General features: G+C 39.3%; 2 protein-coding genes across 4 annotated transcripts in view; both read left to right on the top strand.

Moving 5' to 3' along the window:
• aPKC (protein kinase C iota type) overlaps window positions 1-25,822 on the top strand; it is a 499,255-nt gene that overhangs the window by 229,233 nt on the left and 244,200 nt on the right. The window lies entirely within an intron of this gene.
• LOC135703664 (lipase 1-like) lies at window positions 13,821-15,926 on the top strand. The gene is made up of 2 exons (XM_065224947.1): window positions 13,821-14,348; window positions 14,412-15,926. Exons 1-2 carry the CDS (start codon window positions 14,274-14,276, stop codon window positions 15,339-15,341), a joined length of 1,005 nt encoding a protein of 334 aa, XP_065081019.1. The 5' UTR covers window positions 13,821-14,273; the 3' UTR covers window positions 15,342-15,926.

The raw sequence follows: 25,822 nt of genomic DNA, 5'->3' as shown, positions 1-25,822 counted from the left end.
TCAGGGCCATCAAGCTTACATAAGTAAAGAGTTGGAATAGAATTTATCTGTGCTTGTTTGTCGATATTCAGAACCACAAGCCCCCAACAACCACACAAAATGCTCTCCAGAGTTGTAATCTTGTAACCAAACTTGGAAGCAAGGGTGACTTGATTTTGATTGATTCTCTTAATCAACTTTATCTTTGAAAACAATTACTACAAATTTGGTACGCCTACAATTCAAAAACCGAAAGAGTTCAGATAATAGATCATTGATAAATTAAAAGAACTAAATGCTCTTCACATTTATTCCGTCCACTAGCGGTCCTACGTCAAGCTTCCGTTCGTGCCCCTAGGCACAGACCCTTCTACTTTTTCATCACTGACTTTGCTCTCTCTACGTTGATGCAAGACAGCCCTGCTAGGACTATTTAATTCCCGATCAGAAGGGTATAGCAAAATTGTAACAACTGGAGTTATTTATTTGAAAAAAAATGTAACAGAACGTGTTATAAACATTGACTGGTTAGTTGTTAAAATTACAAAAATCATAACAAAAATTCGTCTGGTGGCAACAAAATTATAACACACGTTGATATAATTATATCAAAATTATTACGCGTTCAAAAATATACATGTATAACAACCGTTGTTATAATTTAGATATTATAATTGCCATATTTTTGGCAATGTTTATTCCATTTCTTTTTCATATTTTTGATGCCTCTAATGATCGCCACTTAGTGGATAAACTTATGTTTTGGAATCATTAATACATATTTTAAATATGAGGAAAAACTTCACACAGATCACTTTACACTTATATATCAAAATAAAACATACGTTAATATAAATATCAACCATTGATATAATTGTGTTATAATTTTGTTATGCCCTTCTGATCGGGTAGGGTGGCCATTTAACCGCGAGATCGAGAAAACCGCGAAAATGCCGTGAAAAAATAAATGGGAAAAGCCCGTGAATTTCGATGACAAATATTCTTCGTCCACTTTTCGGAAGAGATAAGATTCTGGACCTAGAAAAAAAAATCAAGATCTTTGGAATGGCTTGATTTTAAGGATACGGCCACGTTTAAAAACTTAAAGTAAAGTTTATGGTATAATTTTTAGGTAGTTCTGTGGAAAACTCCATGACGATTGTGAAGAGGATTCCAGGTTCATTCTTAATGAATAATTTAAATATGTTTTGAGAAGAATCTTAAGAGAATTGTGATGAAAATTGCAAGGAACTCTAGAGGGTATTGAATTCTGAGGAAATTCAAGAGATAATTACAAGTGAATTCTAAAGAGAGCCTCAGGGGAATTTCGTGTACAATAATTCTGATACTAATTTTATAGGAATTCCGAGGATAATTCCAAGCGCATCTCGAGAAGAATTTCTAGAGAATTCATAAGAGAACTCCAAGTTAATTTTCAGAAGAATATAGAGAACTCCATGATAATTCTGAGTAGAATTAAAAGACAATTTTAAGATGATTGACAAGGGTATTTTTATGAGAATGCATGCAAATATTATAGATATTTTTCTATAGTTAACGACGTGAAGTCAATTTATATTTAAAAAATAGAATAATTGAAGAAAGCTCTTTGAAGAAGCATTAAATATTCGAAAGGAATCAAAGATTTGTTTTTATTATAGTCACTTTAACACTCTTGGGTCATTCGAGAGGTCCGGGGTGAGATTTGAACTCGTGACTTTGGCATAAGTTGTAAGCTATGTTTCCTTTACTAAAGAGGCTGTCAGTCCTTGGCTGGTTCATGTATGCGAATTTTTGTATTATTTTGTTGGAATTTTCAAGGGACTCCCAGAGAGAATTTAAATTAATTTTATATGAATTCTCAAATGAACTTTGTGAAGGAAAATAACTCTAAAGGAATTCCTTGAGAACCATACCAAAGAAATCCTGTCAAGAGTTCTGAGGGAATTTTTAAATGTAAATGAATTGACGAATGTTGACGACTTCAAACGCAGAAATAAGTTCTAGGTCCAGGGAAAACTCTGCTGTCGTAGTAATGAACCATTTAAACTTATGATCCCTTAACCTTAATTTTAATTGATTAAATGCTTTATTTACATGTATATCGCATAGCCGGGAAAATTATCGAAATTCCGGGAAAAACAGGAAAATATCGGGTCTATGTAAATATCATTACATTTGCTTGAGTTCCGGAATTTATTTAGAACTTTAATTTGAACTTTGATTTTTTTGCTCATCAATAATCCTGAATTTTATCCCAATTATGTTATTTCTAAAGCAATTTAGAGTTCAAGGAGATCCTCAAGAAATTTCCAAGGAGTTATTAAGAGAGTTCCAAAAGTTTTCCAAAAATAATTCAGATTCTCTCAAGGGTATTTTGAGAAGAATTTCAACGGGATTCTAAGGAAAACCCCCATGGTATTCCGAGAAAAAAAAAATCCAAAGAAAACTTGGGCTAATACTTTCTAAATTCTAAATGACACACCTTCCTTTATTTTAATTTGCTTTTCATCGATCTTGTTTTCCGCACTGAGTACCAATGCTATCGACATCAGGAAGGCAGCTCCCCCACATGAACCCTACATATCGACCCATCAACTCATGGACCAGGGACCAACGGCTTTACGTCCCTTTCGAAGGAAGGCGTGATCAGGGATTTTATGCCTCAGAAAGTCTCGACTGCGCCGACTGGGATTGAACCCAGACCTTTTGGAGTGAAAGGCAGTCAAGCATACCACTATACCAAAGGCGCCGCTACGCTATGTTTGTTGTTTTGAAATGTTAAAGAATGTGACAAACTGGGTCAACTCAAAATCTTCTTAGTCCGACATCTCATATGTTGTTGTTTGAATTCCATTGTTTTATATATATATTTAAGTTCAATCTATCACTAATTTATCCAAACCTCAGCGCTGAGATTACAGAGATTTTAGGAAAATGTAGTAATACATGTTAGGCCTATCATGATTAAATCCAGCATTTCTCTCATAATATTTCTCTGTAGAAAAGAACGAGTGTCAGTTTAAACTGCTCGAACGTTGTGATCCATATCAACGAATTCCTACTACCACCTAGATTAACGATGGGTTCCTTGAACATTGCAAAGTGGTCCAGAATGCAGATTTAGCTAAAAGGATAAGTTTTGAGCCTGAAATTGAAATTTTAGACAAAAAGCGTATTGTACAAATTTGTTCCTTATAGTTAGGCCCCAAGGGGTAGGCCACTCCGCACACCAGTCTTGGGTCATACTTTATTGTCAGTGTGCCGCAGGTGTGCCGATCTTGCCGGCCATAGAGCAAGCCGCGACTGTTTGTGAAATATCCATCCCGGCAACCCGGTATTTCTGACACCTTGAATGTTTTGGTTTGAAATCGCAAGGATAAATCGGATTGATGATGACGCCGGAAGTGGCGGGTGTGCGAAATTTTGGTATTTTGTGTTCTTTTCGTAATGTGAAATCAGCGGCAGGAAAGAGTTGGAACCGGTGAGGAACATTGTTGGAGACCGACTTTAGAGGATGATGAATAGACTTCTGTAATTTGTTTTGTGTGAGTTGCAGCATTATTTGAATTAAGGGTATTAATGGGAATTAACCGCCTCTTTCTCTTGAGCCCACTCTAGAACCTACACTTCGTATATAGATCTATAAGTGAACTGCTGGTCTGAGTTCCTCAGTCAGTCAAACAGCACGTAATGTTGTGAACAACTTCAATTGCAGTTGTTCAGCAGTGCTCCCATTTTATTTACAACAATCCAATGCCTAAGAGATTGAGCCGAAGGTATGCCGAAGATGTGCTGATGGATGTGCCCAAGCTATGACGAATATAATTTCGGCACAATGTGCTGAGTGACTTACCCCTTGTTAGGCCCTCATTTTTATGACAATTAATTCTAGGGTGGTTCTTATTATCATTGAAATCCAAAATTTAACTTTTCTCTCTCTCTTCTAATAAAAAAGATAAAGATAATTATAGTAAAAAAATGAATAAATTCAAATTGATTTTATACGAGTTTAAAAAATAACATACCGCTATTTTTTTCATATTATTGAGAATAATATATGCCCTTTTTAAGCGCCGTAATTTTTTTTTGTCCTAACCAGAGATTTTAACATTTAATTTTTTTAGTAGAAAAATGTCTGTGCAGCAAAAAAAAATGCGCCTTCAAAAGATCTAAAAGTTATTTGAAAACACCTTTGCTGAAAAATTTGAAATAGGAAAACTTGATAAATAAAACTGTTTTTTAGAGACACTTTAACTCAATACAATAAAATAGTTCTAAATCGGTCAGAGATTCAAAAAAGTTCTTTTTTACAAAGTTGCTAGAAATTAGCTCAGCTATAACTTTACCAAAAAATTTATACCTTAATTTTTTCAAACAAAAACGTTAGATTTTTATTTCAATGATAATAAGAACCACCCTAAAATTCATTGTCATAAAAATGAGGGCCTTTGTAGAATACACTTTTTGTCTAAAATTTCAATTTCAGGCTCAAAACTTATCCTTCCACCTAAATCTGCATTCTGGACCACTGTGCATTCTGACGCTAGAAAATAAAAATCTAAAATGATAGTCGAACATCAGTACAAGACACTGAAGAAGTCTGCACATTTTAGGCGAAATTCGCCTATATGTAGTATAAGCGATTTGGGTAGTGGAATTAAATGAAAGTTAATAATCCTTCTCTATTTATTTTTCGTTATATAATGATGGTGATGCTATTCTCCGTCAATCGTGCATACAATATTTGGACCCGCAAATTGCATTGTTATGATATATAAGATATCGTCCCTAACCACTTCGTTCTGCATGTTTATTTCTACGTAAGTGCTGGGTACTATCATTGATCCTTGCAGAGACGTTCTCACATCGTTCAGCAGACCCCCATTTAGCATCTCATATGATTTCATCATCAAACCAGGCCCTTCGACAGCACGACGCCGCCTTTGCTCATTTCTCGCTTACTCTGAAGGTAATAGTGGTCAATTCATCCTCACTGCTACAACCGCAGGAAGGGCGGCAGAAGGTCTCATTCTCATTAATCAGATCTTTGATTAGGCCGGCTCCACAAAATGGCAAAGACAAGCAAAATCAACCACTCAGCGCTGCTCGGAGCTGATTCATCTGAACTGCTTGTTAGAAGTGGAAGTAGTGGTGGCGGTGGTGTTAGTCAAAGATGAGAGCTGATAGTGGTCGTGTTTGCCTCAAACTTATCCCACTCCTTGTTATCATCATCGGCTGCAGGATGAGGACATCCTTTTGTGATCCGTTCTAATGACCGTCAAATTGTATGAGCTGTTCGGTGCGGTGCGGTAGGAGTCTCTATGATGGGAGAATCGGTTTTGAGCAAGTTGCCACCAGCCGTCTGTGTCAGCATTTATCGACACCGTTTCCTGATTTTCTGTACACAAATGTGGCTGACAGATTTGGATCTTTCACTTGGGTGCAGATGATGCCGGGAAGGATTTCAATTTAGAAATTATCAAGTCCAGGAAGGCAAAATCTGATTGTTGGATGGACGAATCAAAGAGGTGGACCGTCTACTTAGAAGGCAGCCGTGTCGCTTTGCGGGCTAATTGCTGTATATTTGCTGGTGGGTTTTCGAGTAAGAATGCACTTTTCGATTTGCGGAATACATTTTGAATCATTTTACACAAGTTTTCCAACATTGCATTTTTTTGTTTCAAATTATCAGAAGCTTCTTTTTGATGCGTCTTCAAAAAGCTTCAAAAGGTTTTTTTGGATGATCGTCGTTACACTTCTCTAACTAAAAATAAAAACAGGGGACCCCAAATTGCTTCGCACCGCAACCGTTTTTCAAGGGTTTAGGAAGTATTTTCCAAAAAAATGTATTTTATCGGTTTTCCCGTTCATTATAAGGCTATTTATCTTAATTAGTTCCTTACCGACTGACACTACCTTTCCACCAATGAAAAACCAGACATGGTACTACACATTTTCAGCACTCTTAAACGAACCTGAGAGCCACCAACAGCACATCCTCTTAATCCTGTGTCACATCAACTCCTACACCTGCACGTGATATCGTCACATTTTTCTCGTTCTATCAATATTGCACGTCACATCAAATTTTACATTGTGTCATGCAGTTTTACTACCTATGCTCTATTCTGCATGACAACGACGATGACGAGTTGAAAGAAAAATTGCGGACCGGGTTTTGGATGCAAAATGACACATCCACCTAACTCTGCTGAACCGTTCGTTCGTTGGTCGCCGGCGACGATGACGGCGGCGACCGCAACCATCCCACGACCAACGCTCCAGGATCTCCCGTCAAGGACGACGAACGACCGACGACTGTTGAGGGTGCCACACTACTGGTGCTGACTCTCTTAACGGGAAACGGCCACAGACTCACTAGTCGGGAGAAATGCGAGGATATGAATAAATTTCCTGTTCGAGGTGATGCAGTGTCATGTACCCTCCCTGCCAAGATTTGTACATGGTGTGAGTGGAAAGTGGGACTGGAACTAGGAATTCGTTGCCCGCGGGTTGGGGTTGAAAATATGGTTTTAGGAAGACGTCGTCGCCTTGTCTTTTCGTTCCGTTTGAGGTTGCTACCCAGCTGGATTGCGGAGTTTGTCAGTCAGAAAGGTTTGCAAACATTGTCATTCGTCTGGGTTCGCGTGTGGTCGGTGACAAGATGTGGTAATTCCGTGTTTGCAAAACGAAAATATGTTGTATATTGATCAATTCCAAGCAGTTTAATTTTTAGAGATGTTTCAATTTTTACCCGAGCAGGAACGAATATTTCGATACCTTAAATTGGTATGGATGACCTTACATAAGAGGTAAAATACCAAAAAATAATACCAAAAAAATGTTCCCAAAATACCATTCCAATACCAAATTATGATAATGCAATACCAAAACAATACCACCCAGGTATTCTTTTGGTATCTAAATATCAATTTTTGGTATTTACAAAGTATTTTCCGTTTAATTTTTTGGTATTATTCTTTGGTATTTGCCTCTTATGTCATGCTGGTCAATACCAAATTTTGGTATAGATCAGAATTAGGCATTCATTAGTTTAATGAGAGAGAGAAGGATTAGTATTTTCCATTTAATTCCACTACTTTATTTGCTTATCCTTGACAGATACGCGTATTTCGTTTACAATGTGCAGACTTCTTCAGTGTCTTGTACTAATACTCGACTTAGTACGAGTATTAGTACAAGACACTGAAGAAGTCTGCACATTGTAGACGAAATACGCGTATCTGTCAAGGATAAGCAAATAAAGTAGTGGAATTAACTGGAAAATACTAATCCTTCTCTCTCTCATTATACAGGTATTCCACTAAGACGCCCACATTCATCAGGATTCATTAGTTATTTTCTCCTGCTCGGGTAAGGAACCCATCGTTAATATGGTAAGTGATAGGAATTCGTTGAACCCCATTGACAGTTATTTTGATTGGATAAATGGTTTTCGTACGATTCGCAAAGTCGGTTAACAAAATGAAAGCAAATAGATACTAAAGTTTGCAGTTCCTATCATAATGAAAGCTCATTTTGATTTCAATTGTCGTGACATAAGTCTAATATCATATTGTGCTTTCATTATGCAGTCAAGATTTTTGAAATGAAAGAAACTTAACTTGAAGTTCTGCTGTTAACGTTTTATTTAACATTTAATTTAAGGTCATCTGTCGTTGAAGTAACGATTCGTGACTTGCCCGGTGTGATATATGAGCTGTCGTTGAAGTAACGATTCGTGACTTGCCCGGTGTGATATATGAGCTCAATTCTTTCAGCGTGAGAAGCATGAATGCTAACCATTTACGCCATACCCTTATTCAGTTAAACATTGTGAATGCTAAATCAATAATCAAATTGAGTTCATTGAATGCAGGATTAGTTTTCCGTTTGATTCAACAGTGTAAAATTTTGCTCTCATTTTTGCCGTTAAGTCAACCAACATGAGATCAACTGGAGTATGCAAAATAAGTTAAATCCTAACAGCAAATTTTGATTTCAATTTGTTCTCTAGCTTTGCTCGGGAAGCGTCATCTAGAAGCTTCTTTTAGAAGAAAAAAAAAACAAGTCTTCTGACGTCAAAATTCCACAGTATTTGTGAAAACATTGTCTGCTCATTCTTTTTCGATATTTTCATCAATGAGCATGTAGCTTTATTTTGTCCTCATGTGAATGCATATGGAAAATAAAAATACAGAAATTTTTCTAAAGAAAAAACCTGGAATGCAATCGATCGGAACAAAATTAATGACTCCGAAACGAAGCTTTTCCGTAGATTGGTGTCTACAACGAAGTTTCTAATTATAATTAGGACCATCTAAGTATGGACATGAACGCATCTAACTTTTTACTCTGACATTCTGGTGAACCTGAGCCGAATTTCAAAACAATTATGGGATTTGATTGTAACGAAACTCTTAAGAGAATTCAAGCGAATTTAAAATAGAATTGGAGGAAGCTGCAATCAGTGCTGCAAAATCTCGACCATACCCGGCGATATTGGCAAAACAGCTTTGGTCACTCATATCAGATAAAAGTCATTTTCAAGGGAAACCATATCAATTGTCAATGACAATCCTGTCATTGACGAACGCGTGCAATATTTGTTATTAGCTAAATTTGTAACGAAATTAAATTAATTAAGTACATTTTTTGTTACCAAGTGAATCTTTGTCATTGACGAAAAACTACAAGGGACAGCCCTGTGGGGTTGTATGCAATGGTGACGTAGGACTACGTGGTCTTATATAATAAATCTTATTCGTTAACTGCAGCAGGAGCTTGTATTTAGTGTAGCAATAGGAATTTGAGCGGGGTTCTCTCTGTTCATACTATTTAGTATAACACGTTTGACATAGATGGCCCACAGTAACTCACGAAGAGCTACTGATTCCGATCAATAGCGGTGCAGCTTCTTCCTCTTTCTATGGATGCTCATGTGGGCTGCAGCTCACTGCTTGCAGGCAACCTTTCGTTGTGTACTGGAGAACAATGTTCAATGCCACGCGCCGAAAGTACTGTTGCTGCCACAGCTGATGCCGACGACCGGACACCACCACACACGGTGTTTGGAACTGAATCCGATCAGCGGTTGAGGCCAGCCTTGGTAGCTAGCTGCTTGCCTTTCGTTGTGTACTGGAGAACACCTGCACTCACCACGCGGTTATTGAATAAACACCGTTTGGTGAGACCGGATAGAGTTCAACTTCGAAATCTGTGTTAAGGAAATCGCTTTTCACAGGTAATCGGTGATAATTTTAATTATCAAAGCAACAGTTGCACATTTGTAAAATTTTCAATAGTGACATTTTGAAAAAAAAAATGATAAGGTCTTAAATGATGCGTAATGAAAAGATGCGTAAAAATATATCTGATCGATTGGTGATAAAATTATTAAAATCGGTTCAGGGGCAACGTTCAAAATCTTTCATAATTTTGTTACATGTTCTATTTTCGGTTTTCAAAAAGCGTACCCCCATATAGAAATCATAGACGTAGTCCTACGTCAAAATGAATAAGATTTCGACGAAGGCTTTTTTTTGAGAATCAATTCTTCCAGTGGCGATGTCAGAAATATTTTTTTCAATATCACGTGAAGTCTTTCAATGGCAATGACAAATCTCAGCACTGGCTGCAATGAATTCTTGATTGTATAATTGATAATTCGAAGAGAATCTTAGGATAAATTCCACGTCTTTATTTTTTTAGCTTTCTGCAGAGATCGACTGGTCGTTACAAAGAAATTTTCAACGGACCAGAGATAATATCAAATTTATGTTAGAGGAATTTCGAACTCTGTGAAAAGATATGATTCTAATTCTTGAGAACATTCAAAAGTAAGCATGTAAAAAGTTCTGAACGAACACAGCCAGACTTTGAACGCAGAAACAATATCAACGCTTTTGGACAATGCTTGACATTTACCACTTTTCCAATAGTTTCTTGTTGAAAATCAACAGTCGGAAGCATTGCGTAGAAATTTTTCTGATCGATTGGTGTTAAAATTATTGATGTTGGTCCTGGGGCAGCTGAGTTATTAACGTTCAAAATCTTTCATAATTTCGTTACATGTCCCATTTAATGTGATGTTTAGAGCTTTTGTAGGTTTTGTTATTAGCTACAAGTTTTGCCCATAACTCAAATCTGTATCTCTTATGCATCACGAACTAGAGCGGGCAGAACTTGTTACTGTTTTTCAGTGAATGTAAAACACATTCACTGAAAAACAGTAGTGGCTTCTGTTCGCTCTGGTTCGTCATGTATAAGAGATATGGATTTGAGTTGTTGAAAAAAATTTGTTGTTAATATCAAAACCTACAAAACTCCATACATCATTTTGCGTAATTCTGTTGATGAAAAAAGTTAGGGACAAATGAATGTGAATGAATGCACTAAATGATTGCAAATGATTTTCCATGGCTGGTGATCACTGATCCATTTAAACCCTATAGGAAGAACAGGTTCCCCCCGGGGATCGAACTGTGCTCTACTTCAAAACGGACGCGAAAAAATTCTGCTGTCAAATTACTCGTATATTATGTTTTCGTCACGGTTTTCCAAATTTTATCTGAAGATGATTTGCCAGTTTTGAAAGTTTTTGGAGATTAGTTTTTCTTTTTATGGCCGAAAGAAGGTTTTTTCCAAGTGCATTTAAGACCGGTATTCCGATTACAAGTAGAGTTAGATTCGAAAAACAAATTAGAATCCAATTTTGTGCAAGATAAGCTTGTGAGACCACCGAAGTTCCGCTTTATGCAACCAGTTTTACCACTATGTGATCCGAAAAACAACCAGCAAAATGGAGTGGCTGTTCGGTAAGAAAATGTATCCGGACGAGATGATGCGCAAGAACCAGCGGGCTCTGAATAAAGCGATGCGGGATTTAAACGGGAGAAGATGAAAATGGAACAGCAGGAAAAGAAGATCATCGCCGACATCAAAAAGCTGGCTAAAGAAAATCAGATAGGTGTGGTCAAGATTATGGCTAAGGATCTGGTCCGGACGCGACGGACTAAACATAACCACGAGCAATGACGAGGAACTGCATCACAAACCCCATGATAAACAAGGAGCGGATACATCCAACGAAACTTTTAGGCGTAAAAGCATCGTTACCAACATAGGAGAAAATTCGGTAAGATCCTTCCATTGCATTATTTTATGATTCTTCAATATTTTACAAATAATTACACATTACACACTACTACACATAGCAACTCGGAGCGTTTGGTACGGTATGTCCACGTATCCTTCCACCTCTGTAGATTCAAGAAATGTTCCCATTCATTTACAAGAATCATCTTTGCGGCAAATACAACGCAGTAGGCCTGGCCGTATTGATGTTTATATCATATCTCAGATATGATGTAAACATCAATTAGACAAGAAAAATTATTAGACCTCATCTAACCTAATCATTTTCCAGGATGCTTTCTCGTATTGGCTGCGTTTATATTAGATTAGATTAGATTAGATTATAGGAAGAACAGGTTCCCCCCGAGGGTATCCTGTGGCTTCAAAGCGGTCAATGTGGATCCATTTAAAGTTTATGGAAAGCCTATTCACGAAAAAACATGAAGATTGAGCTGTTGCACGACAAGTTTTGGTGTAAACAAGCAGTTGTCTCCTGCTATAGATCTCACTGGGGGCATCCCTGTTGTTCCGAGAGCGGCCAATGTGGTGAATGCTCCATTTAAAGTCCATCGAAAGCCTATTGATGAAAAACCACGAAGAAAGAGCTGTCGCAAGGCATTTTTTGGTGTAAAAATGCAAATATCCCCTACTAAAGGTTTCCTCGGGGGGCTCTCGGAGGTTCCGAGAGCGGCTAATGTGATCAATAATCCATTTAAAGTATATCGAAAGCCTATTGATGAAAAACCATGAAGAAAGAGCTGTCGTAAGATATGTTTTGGTGTAAAAATGCAAATGTCCCCAGCTAACGGTTCCTCGGAGGCATCCCGGAGGTTCCAAGAGTGGCCAATGTGACCAATAATCCATTTAAAGGTTATGGAAAGCATATTCATGAAAAACCATGAACAAAGAGCTGTCACACGGCATGTTTTGAGCAAGTAAAAAATCTGACCGCATTCAGAACCCTCCATCAGAATTGATTCCAGGGAAATGGCCATGTCTCGGTTTATTATTGGCCGATTTTAGCGGTTAGCATATAATTCGCTTTTGAACGGTTTTTATTTCTGTGTAGTTACTAAAAATATCGACTTTTATCCGGTATCCTATAGAAAATCACATCACAAACTTAGCAAGTTAGAAAAGCCCTTCGGAAACCCGGAATTTCTCCGGTATCCGGTGACCATGGTTATTTTCGTGGCTACACCATAAAGCTTTAATAGTTTTCCAGTTGGATGCGGTTGGAAGAATTAAAATCGGACCACATTTGACGAAGTTACAACCCTCAAAATTTGACCAAAAATTTCCCTATCCTAGTTATTTTGAGTAACCCCTGTAGTCTAAGTGGCAACGTATTTTGGGCTCTCCAAATTATTTTGGAGTTAAGATTTTAACATTCTACAGACTGACCAAGGTATTTTACATTCTCCCGGCAACATATGTGAACCCATAGAGCTTCCTGGAGCTCCATAATATGATGTGAGATACTTAGTTATACTGGCAAAGTATTTCGGAGTCTTCGAATTATCGTGAAGTTTTGATCTTGACACTGTACAGGTTCAACAAAGTATTGTACGATGTCCTGGTTTAGTATACATAACCGTTTAGTATCGTAGGGCCACATAACATCATGTGAGATCAGTGACGTCGCCCTAACCTCAATCTACCTGTTCAACAACTCTCAAAACGTAAACAAACAAAACAATATTGGTTCCAACGGATACAAATCAGTGAACCTAGAAGACCCTGTGCCGTTTGAAACTAATTTGAATGTAAACATGACCCTAAATAACATTTGCAAAGTGGTTGAACTGGTAAAAAGTGATAAAACAATCCCAAATTCTCTAAATCATCCGAAATTTCAGATCTTGATAGCTTCAGATTCAACGAAGTGTTGTACATTCTACCGATTAAATGTTTGAGCATTGTAGAACTCCATAATGGCATATCCAGTTTTTCGAAAATAATTCTTGACCGCTCTAATTTAATGAAAGAATAACTGAAGCAAAGAATGTCTTTTGAATAATGCTTGATAATCGTGTTAGGACCAGAAAATATCTCAAGGAGTTTGTATGAATGTTTTGAAGAGTTGTAGGTTGTCAGAATAATTCGTGATCAACTTAAGATAATGAGGGAATTTCGGAACATCTAAAGGTCTTCAGAATACTTCCCAATCAACTTCATAATAATGATCAACTTAATACACGATACTTATTGTGGTTTACTCATTTTGTTAAATATGTTTAATTCAGTATATCCATATTTATCATACTATATGTATTAATGAAAAAAAAAAAAATAACAGTACCCGTTCCATTTTGGAAACAAGCCTGAAAATTTAGTGTTGCCAAAATCCCACGATTTTATTTTGAAATTTAATTTATGATTTCGTAGATTTTGGACCACCGTGAGTCATCTTTATGACATAGACGTTATGAATAATTAATAATTTATTAAAAATTGTAATCACAAGGAGCACAAATATACTATTTTAGAAATCCGTTTGTTTTTGGCACGGTGCCAAAACCACTCCCTTGCCAAAATCTAATTATATCATTGACTAATTATTGGCGTCTCTCGCTGACTGAAGGCTCCCTTATATTTCAGCTTATCGCTTTCATATAGCTCCCTATATTTCAGGTTATCGCTTGCATTCATCTGCATCAGGTTAAATTTCGGTCGACTAACGCGATTTTGATATGAAGTTCGCGCGGATTTGGTGCGATTTTGATTTAAAATTCACAACAACCCTACAATCGTCCATGGCAGATTCCCAATTTGTTGGAATGTTTGCAATAAATTTACAATAATGTAACATTTTTGAGTCACTGTTATGAATTTTCACTCGTGAATAATAAGAGTGATCAATTCTAACACATACGAACATTTGGTGGCCTGACATTTCACCTTGAAATCGACCAACGAGCTCGCCAAACCGACACTATGTGTGTTTGTTAGAAATATAATTTCAGGTCGTGTAAGTTCGTTGATCAGGTACTAACTGTCTAAGAAATGGTAGCAATCCATAAGACAAAGAGAGCGGAAACCAGTTAGACGACTCATCGTCGTCGTGTTGGTTTCTTCCGGGAAAATTCTAGTTTCAGTCTCGATGGTTCAAAAGAAAAAAGTTTCACTAATCAGCAGTGGTGGTTGCTGCCATTATGCTTACCGTCGTCATTCTCGACGCAAGTGGTGACCAAGCAGACAAGATGAAGCGATCCGGTCGTGGTCGCACGGTGAGTATTCCTTTGTATGTATGAATTATTATTTTTTCAATTCTCAAAGTGTTGTATTTGAAGGAGTACTATATCAAACGGCATGGAATTACGGTCGAGCGTTATAACGTCACCACAGATGATGGCTATCAGTTGAGAATATTCCGTCTGCTGCCGAAAGTGGCGACTCGAGGAGTTGCCCTGCTACAGCACGGAATCCGGCAATCCTCAGCAAATTGGTTGGCGCTGAATCGGAACCTTCCTCTGCAGCTACTGGACGAGGGTATAGAAGTATGGCTCGCAAACACTCGGGCGTCCACGGAAGGTTCGACTCACATCAGTCTGAGTAGTTCGTCGGCCGAATTCTGGGACTTTAGCTTCCACGAATTTGGCTACTTCGATCTGCCTGCCATTGTGGATACCATTTTGGTCATATCGCGTTGGAAGCGAATCCACGTGATTGCCTTCTCTCAAGGTGCGGCTGCTGTCCTGATTTTCCTAACCAAGCGGCCCATGTATAGCAAGATGATTGCATCACTAAATCTGCTGGCTCCGGCCGTCATCATGGCCAATAGTCGGTGGACCATGCTGGCTGTACTCTACATCACCTTCAAACCCATTCTTCCATGGAGTCTCCAACGATTCGTTACCGGAAGCGATGAATTTTATGGAAACTCCCAGAAGGAGCTGGTACACTTTCAACTACTGATGCTTAGTGGTCGATTTTTGGCGTTCGATTACGGACCGAAAGCCAATCTGGAACTGTACGGTAGTTCGGATCCTCCAGAATACCCGCTTGGTAAGGTCAGTTGCCCGGTGACTCTGCACTACGGTGGTGTGGATCGAACCGTACATCCAAAAGACGTGAAACGTCTCAGTACGCTATTTTCCGGCAGTGCCAGTGTTGACATGTTCCGGTACAACCGAATGGATCATCTGGACTTTTTGATCCGGCAGGAAGCCTCTAGTGAAGTGTATCCTTCAGTTGTCTATGCAGTGGTGAAGCAGCTGTAGGTTGTGGAAGTGATATTGATGTCATAGTAGTTTAAGGATTTCGTAAATCGTAAAACACGTATTATTAGCGATAATTAGAAGGAGAGGAAAAGTCTTGATGAAAGCTCAAAACGTAGGACGTTTGTGCAGTAAGGAGAGTCTGATGTGTTTCGATTATGGAGATCGAAGATGAAGTAGTCAAAAACGAAAGTTCGATAATCAAAATTTCATCAAAAGCCATTGTTTTATTTAACTGAGTACCTGTTGGGTCTGGCCCTTCTAGATTACAACCCAATTCAATTGTAAAAATTAAACTTTATAAATCAATAAATGAATTTGAATTGCATTATTCCGTCAGTTCGTACAAAAGCATAAAAAAGACAGGTCTTGACATTCCGGTAACAAAATAACATCTTCTCGATGTTGCAAGTTATGCAAGTTATTATGTAATTTTATCATCGCTAATAAATGAACTTAAATTCAAACAACCTTAACAATAATTCCTGATTTACGTGCATAAATGCATGTCGCGCTGGTCTTGTCTGCGTCTTTGTGTGAGAATGTTCTGCCGCTGGCAGAAACCAGTTCAGAAATGTCAATTTTTTCCGCTTGCCAGTTTATTTTTGTGTGTCTGGTCATTGCGGAAAGTATCAAATGTTAAGGAAAAAATCCACTGGTTGTATCTTCTTAACTTTAATTAGACGATTAAGATTGGTAGTCCTGATCGCCAACTAATTACATAAATTTTACTTATATACCAAATAATATTAAATTTTATGAGAAGATTATTTTGAAAGTCCAGTCTAGCGGCACCGGTGGTGTAGCGGTAAGCGTGATTACCTCTCACCCCAGTAGGCCTGGGTTCAATCCCAGTCGGCGCCGCCGGGATGTTCTGAGGCATAACATCTCTGATCACGCCTTCCTTCGGAAGGGTAGTAAAGCCGTTGGTCCCCGGTTCATGAGTTGATGGGTCGATAGCTAGGGTCCAGGTGTGGGAGCTGCCTCCCTGGCGTCGGTAGCATTGGTGCTCAGCACGGAAAACAAGCCAAGCCAACTTCCCTTCCGAAGGAAGGAGTGATCAGAGATTTTATGCCTCAGAACATCCCGGCGGCGCCGATTGGGATTGAACCCAGGCCTGCTGGGGTGAGAGGTAATCACGCTTACCACTACACCACCGGCGCCGCTGGCAAAAGCTATCTAGCGACACATCAAATCACATTAGAACTTTGAAATAAGATCATTAGTGTTTTGATTTGTCGCAGCTGAGTTTTTGCGAAGGTCAAAAATTGATCACTGTATTGGTATCATCCAAAACAAGTCTAAGAGCGGGCAATGTGTGTCCAGAAACACTTAAAATGATCAGCAATAATTTGATCATTTGATTCGATGTGTAGTAAGATGGATTTCTGAACAATTTACCAAAGAGAGCACCCGGAATATGTCTAGTAGTTTATTTATTTCGTCAACCAACGTAGCCCAGCGGCGCCGGTGTTGTAGTGACAAGCGTGATCGCTTCTCACCCCAGCAGTCCTGGGTTCAATCCCAGTTGTGGCGCCGCCGGGATTTTCTGAGGCATAAAATCTCAGATCACGTCTTTCTTCGGAAGGGAAGTATAGCCGTAGGTCCCCGGTCAATGAGTTGATGGGTCGATAGGTAGGGTCCAGGTGTGGGAGCTGCCTCCCTGGCGTCGATAGCCTTGGAACTCAGCACGGAAAACAAATCAAGGAAAAAAAACCTTGTCGGATTGAAGCTGAAAGTTTAAGGAATCCTTTCAATTCATGGTGAGAAAATACAGTGAAATTACCTATACATTTTTGTTGCCGAAAATAGTCAATGAGTGTCGAAGCCGTCATTTATCTTATATCAATAAATCTAAGTCGTCCAATGCCTCGAATATTTCACCTAGTATCTTGAATTATAAAATCCCCCATTGGCCAGTGCACAAAGTCACGTGGGTTTCCCGTGATGGACATACCGAAAACCAGATCGACCACATCTGCATCAGCCGAAAATGGAGACGGAGCCTTCTTGATGTCCGGAATAAACGCAGCGCCGACATCGCGTCTGACCATCATCTTCTAATCGGCGAAATCCGCCTACGCATGGCGCGGATCCAGCGACGGGAGGAGAGACTCGGGCGGTGGTTCAACACACGCCGACTTGAAGATCCAGCGGTAAAAAGGTCTTTTGTTGAAGAACTTGAGACTCGAGCTGCGTACGTTCCAGAAGGTGGCAGCGTAGAAGAACAATGGACGGCCATCAAGAATGCCTTTATACAAACAAGCGAGAATAACTTGGGTGAGCTGCGCACCCAGAGGAAAGAGTGGATCACAGATGAAACCTGGCGGAAGATTGAGGAGCGTAGAGAAGCAAAAGCCGCGATAGAGTGGGCGAGAAACAGAGGAGCCAAGAACGAAGCCCGTCAACGGTACTCGGCTCTAGAGAAGGAAGTCAAGCGCTCTTGTAGACGGGACAAGCGAGCGTGGGTGAACTCCCTGGCCGACGAAGGGGAGAAAGCCGCAAACACTAGCGATATACACCTCCTCTACGATATCTCACGACGCCTGAGTGGAGCAAGGATGAACCGGAGGATGCCAGTGAAGGACACGACTGGACAATTGCTTACCGACCCCACTGACCAGCTGAAACGCTGGTTTGAGCACTTCGAACAACTTCTTCAAGTTTCGACGGCCAACCAGTCATCAACATCTCGGCATGATCCGCCTAGGGTGCGGCGCATCACTCGCGTCAATTCCGAGACCCCATCACTGCAAGAGATTGAAGCAGCTATCCGAAGCATGAAATCCAACAAGGTTCCAGGGGTCGATCGCATATCAGCAGAGATGCTCAAAGCTGACCCCATGCTATCCGCACAAATGTAGCATCAACTATTCTGTAATATCTGGGACACCGCGACTTTTCCGGCCGACTGGATGCAGCGCATCTTAGTGAAGATCCCAAAGAAGGGGGATCTGACTGTGTGCGACAATTGGCGAGGCATCATGTTACTGTGTATTGTTCTCAAAGTTCTGTGCAAAGTTATCCTGAATCGGATACAGGAGAAGATTGACGCGACTCTCCGACGGCAGCAGGCAGGATTCCGTGCCGGAAGATCTTGTGTGGACCATATTGTCACGCTCCGCATCATCCTGGAGCAGGTCAATGAATTCCAAGAGTCCCTTTATTTGGTATTCATTGACTACGAAAAAGCTTTCGACCGTCTCAATCACGAGAATCTGTGGGGCGCCCCGATACGCAAGGGAGTCCCGGATAGAATCGTCAACCTAATCGACGAGATCATGGTAGGTGCAATTGACCGTGTACCGAACCGTTGGCTGCTTTGGCAGCCTATCACCATGGAGCATCTCAACGACTTCGATTTGGCAGATGATGTTGCTCTACTAGCACAACGGCGCTCTGATATGCAGAGTAAGCTCAATGACCTAGCCGAACGCTCCTCATCAACGTCAAAAAGACCAAATCGTTGGATATCAACACGGGCAACCCTTCCAACTTTACGGTAGCGGGGCAAGCAGTGGAGAAGGTCGAAAGTTTCCAATATCTTGGCAGCCAAATATCGTCGGACGGCGGGACCAAGAGCGACATAGGTGCACGAATCAAGAAGGCTAGGGCTGCCTTTGCGAGTTTACGAAACGTATGGAGATCCAACCAGATAAGTCAACGCACCAAAATCCGAATTTTCAACTCGAACGTGAAATCTGTGTTGTTATACGCCAGCGAGACGTGGTGTGTATCAGCGGAGAACACTCAAAAGCTGCAGGTCTTCATCAACCGATGCCTGCGATATATAATTCGTGTCTGGTGGCCTTACAACTGGATCTCGAATGCCGAGCTCCATCGTCGATGTCATCAGAGGCCGATAGCAACAGAAATTCGAGAGCGAAAGTGGAGGTGGGTCGGCCACACACTTCGACGGGGCGGAAACGAAATCTGCAAGCAAGCGCTGGATTGGAATCCGGCAGGACATCGCAGCAGAGACAGACCCAGGGGCTCATGGCGGCGGAGCCTCAATAGGGAAATTAAGCAAGTCGATAGGAATCTGACCTGGGCCCAGGTCAAGGCAAAAGCGAGCAGCCGCCCAGGATGGAAGTCTTTCACGTTGGCCCTTTGCCCCGCTGGTGGTGCACAGGATCCTTAAATTAAAAAAAAAATATCTTGAATTATTCTTCTAATTCGGAATTCTAAACTTTTCCGGGTTACCAAAAATTAAGTGAGACCTAATATAAATAGCAATGTCCCAGAGTTTTGGAAATTTGTGAAGACCAAGATCGTACAAAATTTTCTTAAATGTTTCCAGTTATAAACCTAAACAAATCCTAAGCCTCAGAGGCGTGATTTTTTGTTATCTTTGCAAGCTTATAAAGTTAATGATTTTGAATTTTTTTGATAAGCTTTACATATTGAAAAGTTTTTATGTCACCGAATCTATAAATTTATCCATGTCTGGAATATTGAAGTTGTGGATTAGAGGATTTTTTTGAGTTTGAGATCTCCAGTTCAATGATAGGACTTCATATTTGTAGCAATCAAACTCAGAACCTCAAAATTTTCAATGTCTGAATTATAACTGAACTATTTCATTGGATCTTATCTTAGGATTTCTTTGGAAATTTGCCTCAAATTTTCTTAGCATGGTTTCGAAAACTCTTAATTTTTTTTTGTATTACAGTAATGACCCGATTTTGTTAGACGCATCAGACTTTTATCATTCAATAATTTCACATAACCGTAATTCCAAATCATTCTCATGTATCTTCAAGATAGACGTTCAAGGTAAACTTCGGTCAAAGACATCATATCAAGAAGACTGGCAACTTTGCCAGAATCCAAGCGACAGATACAATGGCGCTGCGCTTGAGTGAAGGTGGAAGCAACGCATAGAAAAATGAGCAAATACACAAACCTTTCTTCTGAGGATGTAATCTTTGCTATCAAATTCGTTCGAAGCATTTACCTTTGAGCGGCAGATGACGCGATTGTTTCTGTCTCATAGCGTTCGTATGAGAAAATGGAAGAGTTGCCAGTCTTCTTGATTTGTTGTCTTCGCTTCGGTGTAATAAGGCCATTTTAATAGCGCATGGGTTCGGTAGATCATAAGAAAAAAAAATTAAAAAGAAGACTCGAAAAATCGGGTCAGGACTCTGTCTAGCCACTTTAATATGTGACTTGTCCGGGGATGTGATTTGCGAGTTGCTTCCAGGATTCCCTCAAATAATTTTAGAATTCTGTCCGATATTTCTTGGAAAGTTTCTCCATAACAGATTCCGTCCAGAATACTCTGGAAATTCACTCTAAAGCTTGAGTCATTTAATATCTGGACGCATAAAAACGGATGTACCTCGGAACTATCTTAATTTAATAAAAATGTTGAGTACTCAAATCGAAGGTCATTTATTGCACTTTAAAGGAAAAATAGCGAACAAAATTATTCCGGTTTGTTTTTGATAAAATCTCTTCCTTTATCATATTTTGGACACTCTGTTGGATAACCTGACCGGCCGTTTTGTTCCACCATCTCTTCATCTCTGTCGCATCCCGAGTCACCTTTCCATTTTTCTTCAACTTCTGTTTGACAATTGCCCAATATTTCTCAATTGGGCGGAATTGAGGGCAGTTGGGTGGATTGATGTCCTTTTCGAAGAAATCCACCCCGTTGTCTCGATACCACTGTAGAACTTGTTTGTCACGAAAACCTGGGTTTTTTGTCCGCAGCTGCAAATATCTTGCCAGATCATAAGCTATCTTGCAAATTTATCGGCAAAAACGAATTTGAACTTGCTAGGGACATCATCATCTTCACGTACGTTTCGTCATCCATGAGGGTGCATCCTTCGTACTTCGTAAGAACCTAATTGTACAACTTTCGGGCAGGTCTTTAGGCCACTACATTCTGCTTCAGTGTCCTGTTTAGCTGCTTACTGGCCCGAAAAGATCGAAATCCTTCTCGCTGACGAATCTATCTGACGGTGCTTTGGCTGGCATTCCATTTCTTCTGCCGATCGATAGTATGCCGCTCGCGGAAACATTTGAGAATACTGCACACGGTCGATTTAGCCAATTTCAACGACTTCGAGATTTTTGAACCACCGTCGGATTTTCCGAGTGGGTGTCCAAAATTAATTTTCGGTTCGTGGCTTCCATCAAGAATAACTTATTTTAAACAAAATGAATCATCGTGACGAACTGAAAGAGAAAACAAACAAAACAAACTACTGTCAAAACATTCCAGATCCGACCGCTAGGAGCACTGCAGTAAAATAAACAGTGCGTCCAGATATTAAATGACTTAAGCTTAACATTCATCTTCATATTCATAAGGATTATAAAAATCGTCGCGAGAATTTGCTCATAGTACTTGCCATAGTTTTTCTTAATATTCCCTTTTTTTTTCCTCTGTTCGGGACCTAACATTACTGCGACCAGTAAATTGATCTATTGTAGTAAATTATTAATATTCCCTTAAAATGGGATTCTCAGAATGGTATGGGGAGAATCTCGTGGAGTTGTCTTGAAATTCTTATGAAACATTCCTTAGAATTGGAAATGTAATGAAACTATCCTCAAGCTAGCTTGAAATTCTGCAATGATTTTTTTAAACTACAATCAGAATTTGGAATTATCAACATTCAATTGCAGCTTCCCTCAGAATTATCTGATTAATTGATTGATTGATTAGCTTTTAAGAGATATTCAGCCATAGATGATCATTAAGAGGAAGTTCTACCGGTAGAAAAAAATAACGTTTTGATTTTTCTAAAAATGTTCGAACAAAATATCGAAAATCTAAGAAAGATCGCATTTCTTTTAAATTTTAAAGAAAATTCACGTGTACAATTTTTTTGTAAGTATCATGACATAAAGTTGGACTCAAAAAAACACAAAGCATCGACCTTTCTGTTTTACTGAGAGTCCAATTTAATTTTTCATGATGTTAAAAAAATATTTTTACGTGTAAATTTTTTCATGAATCTAAAGAAAAAATTAATTTCCTTTCCCAATATTTTTAGAAAAAATAAGTCTTTTTTTGGGTTACCGCCTTTTAAGCGAAGACAACAAATCAAGAAGACTGACAACTCTTCTATTTTCTAATATGAACGCTATGAGACAGGTACAATCGTGTCATCTGCCGCTCAAAGGTAAATGCTTCGAATGAATTTGATAGCAAAGATTACATCCTCAGAAGAAAGGTTTGTGTGTTTGCTCATTTTTCTATGCGTTGCTTCCACCTTCACCCAAGCGCAGCGCTATTGCATCTGTCACTTGGATTCTGACAAAGTTGCCAGTCTTCTTGATATGATGTCATCGCCTTAAGGGAAGTGTTAGAATTGCGTCATTGAGTTTGTCAATATTCCTTCAGATTTTCTTTAGAATTCCCTGGAACTCTACTCATAATCCCGATAAGGTTATCTTCAGAACTACTTTGGAGTTAACCTTTAATTCTTCTGAAATTTTGATTAAAATGCTACTCAAAATTACCTAGAGCTCCAAGTCTAATTGATTTAGATTTAACTATTTCTACATAGAGTATTTTAAACGACAAAGGAATGTTTCGAACATTACAAAGCTATAAACAAATGTTTGCTTCCAAATCATCAGAGATTATGCCTCAAAATCCCGGCGGGCCTGGGATTGAACCCAGGCCTTTCGAGGTTAGGGTAAATTTGATTTCTCTTATGAAAATTTGCGTAGTGTATGTTTGCAGTTCAAAAAGGCATCGTTCCAGCATATTTTTTGTACTATTTCAAGGTAGATCCTCTTAACACTTGCCGCTCAGTATCAGCGGTCAGAATTCAATAGGTCTGAATTGCGAGAAAGTGAACAGATCCACGCCAAATGACAAGATGATCTGATGTGACCATCTCCGATTTGCATGAAACTGTGGATAATACAAAGTGTTTTTTTTTTGTTACTTCATTCGTGAAGTTAACGATTTTCAGAGTGATAAATTATTAGCTGGAGAAAGGTCTGAACAGGGTAGATTCATAGTTCCGCTAGAGTACGGCAGTATGAAAATTGAATCGCTCAATTTCAACTTCTACTTATTCAATTTTCATACTGCCATACTCTAGCGGAACTATCAACCTTCCAAAGTATTTTGCATTTGGTATAAATCTGGTATTTTACCGCTAATGTCAGGCTGATCAACACCAACTTTTGGGTACAACCAAAGTAAAATTTTCAATAAAATTAATTCAATTTATTAGTTCACAGGTAATATACGGACAGAGGGTTAAGACAATTTTAGCATAACCATTTCACATTTGTTTAGATCATTTGTAATTCCCTTTTCTTGACCATTTTGGTGTTTTAAAGATCGTTTTGTCGTTTCAAAAAAATTTCTTCATTTTCACAAACTTTTCAGTTATTTTTAGTTTAATGTTCAAAACATTTTGGCGTTTTAAGGCCTTCTTTGCTTTGAAGAACTTTTTAGCTCTCATAACAGTTACACGTTGTACAATATTGTAACTATTGGTCTAAGTAACACACTGTTCTTTTCATACTAAAATTTCTATGAAAATAATTTAAATACCTTTATAGAGTCCCTGATGATGCTCCTGATCAATCCGAAATTTCTAACAAAAATAAATTAGTAGTATGTAGGGGAAATGGATGTAATGTCCTAAATGCTCCTAATTTACCCTATTTTGATTTTGTCGAGCATTAACAGCCATTTGAAATGCGATTCTCAATCGATGACAGCATTTATTCCAAGCAATTCGTTCACCGAAGGACAATTTTGCTAATTTCCAAACTATCCCAACATTGTGAGACAAAAAGGACGAACAAAATGTTTCCGTCACGCCCTACACCTTCCAAAAGTAACACACTCAATTCATCACTACGGACGCCCCCGCCTGCTTTTTTTCCCCCCTAGCACATCCCGGTGGAGCAATATTTAACGATGAAGACGAAGTCTGCCCGGTCCCGCAGTCAGTCACTTAGACTGACTCGACTCGTCTCAACAATTTCAGAGTTTTCCGTTCGGCCGGGGGAGCATTCATCCGGGCACGTCCAGTGTGAACGTGACTCATGACCGTGAAACAGCCTCAACCCAGTCAGTGTGAGGAGCATAATGAGCGAAATTTTCTTCCAGTGCTGCTACCTCCGACTCCACTCCCGGGATCCCGTTGCAACTGTTGTCAACTTTTTTTTGACCTCCAGTGGAAAATCGTCCGTTGCTCTATCCGGGCGATCTCGTTGATTATGTACCCGAAAAGGAAAATGGCATGGATGGGGCACATCTGGGTGTCATCATTATTCATAATTTTCAACTTACTTGAAACACGAGGAGGGAAAGCACGTGCTGTTGAGACGTTTTGTCACCATTTTTTTTCCAAAAAAAAAAACGAGAGAACGACACGAGATTATTATCGGAAAAGTTCAGCTGTGGAGCTATTTCTCAAGCATCAAGAAGTCGTTAGCCGGGGGAAATTAGACGAAGGTGGGGTTAGAATCAGGTGAGATGAATTTAAAACAAAGTTAAACAGTTCTCAGAACTGTAGGCCATTGAAGAGGGCGATGAATATATTTCAAAGTGTCGTCTGCTCTAGGGGGTGCGAAAAGTTTTCAGTCGAAATCAAAAGAGTAGGATTTGTCACGCTTAGGAGAGTTTTGTCTCAACGAGGCGTTAATCCGCTTGAGTTAATTAGATGAATGATTAATTGAAAAAGTTTGGAACGGGTTGGATTGGAGCCAGGCACGAAACGAATCCGAAAAACGTTGACCTTCGGTAAACTTGCATTCCACAAGAGCTTTATAATTCCGGATTGATTCGTGATTAGGCAACACACAGATTTCTCGCAGATAAAAGATCAATCTCTTAAACAAACTATACCAAATGCAGGGTGTCCATCCAACCGGGAAAACCGGGAAATCCGGGAAAAAACCGAGAATTCGGATTTACCGGGAAAAATGCGGGAAAACCCAAATTGCACCGGGAAAGATCATATATACTCATCCCTGGTAAAATTTTTGATTTTATATTAGTTTTGTAGGTAGACCATTATTTGGTCTTGAAGAATCCTTTAAACCTTTAATCTTATAATGTTACTTGGAATAAATCAACTTTCATATTATTCTTTTCTCGCACTCACAATTTGTTCGTGCCCGGATCAAGCGGTGATTTTGTCGTTGTTCCTACTACGATAGCTAAACTTATAGAATTTAATATGGTGTCATTGGAATGCATATGGTGTCATATGATGTCATTGCTTGAATTCTTTAGCCACAGTTTTCCGAGTGAAGTAGTTCTAGTATAAAGGCTGAGCGAGCCATATCCTGTTATGAAGCTACTTCAAGATAGAGAAGCAGATTCATGCCGTCTCAAACTCCTTGCAAACTCCGATAATGCTTGGTATGCAAGTGTTCGGCGCCGGACATGGAGATAAATTAAACATTAATTTCTGCACTTTGTGCTAACCAGATACCAAGACTAGGACATCTTTGAATACCGAGGTTAGTCTTTAAAACATAAAGATTTG

The sequence above is a fragment of the Ochlerotatus camptorhynchus genome, unplaced genomic scaffold (assembly GCF_037179485.1).
Source record: "Ochlerotatus camptorhynchus isolate MF236.1 unplaced genomic scaffold, CSIRO-AGI_Acam_v1.1 ptg000021l, whole genome shotgun sequence".
Taxonomy (NCBI): Eukaryota; Metazoa; Arthropoda; class Insecta; order Diptera; family Culicidae; genus Ochlerotatus; species Ochlerotatus camptorhynchus.
Note: the sequence above shows the minus strand (reverse complement) of the source record. Positions and strands in the feature narration are given on the sequence as shown.

What these genes read in the sequence shown, in the direction of transcription:
- LOC135703664 (XM_065224947.1), top strand. Translation starts at nt 14,274, where the DNA reads ATGCTTACCGTCGTCATTCTCGACGCAAGTGGTGACCAAGCAGACAAG. An exon ending in GATCCGGTCGTGGTCGCACG is followed by an intron (nt 14,349 to 14,411) that starts GTGAGTATTCCT and finishes TTGTATTTGAAG; the next exon opens with GAGTACTATATCAAACGGCA.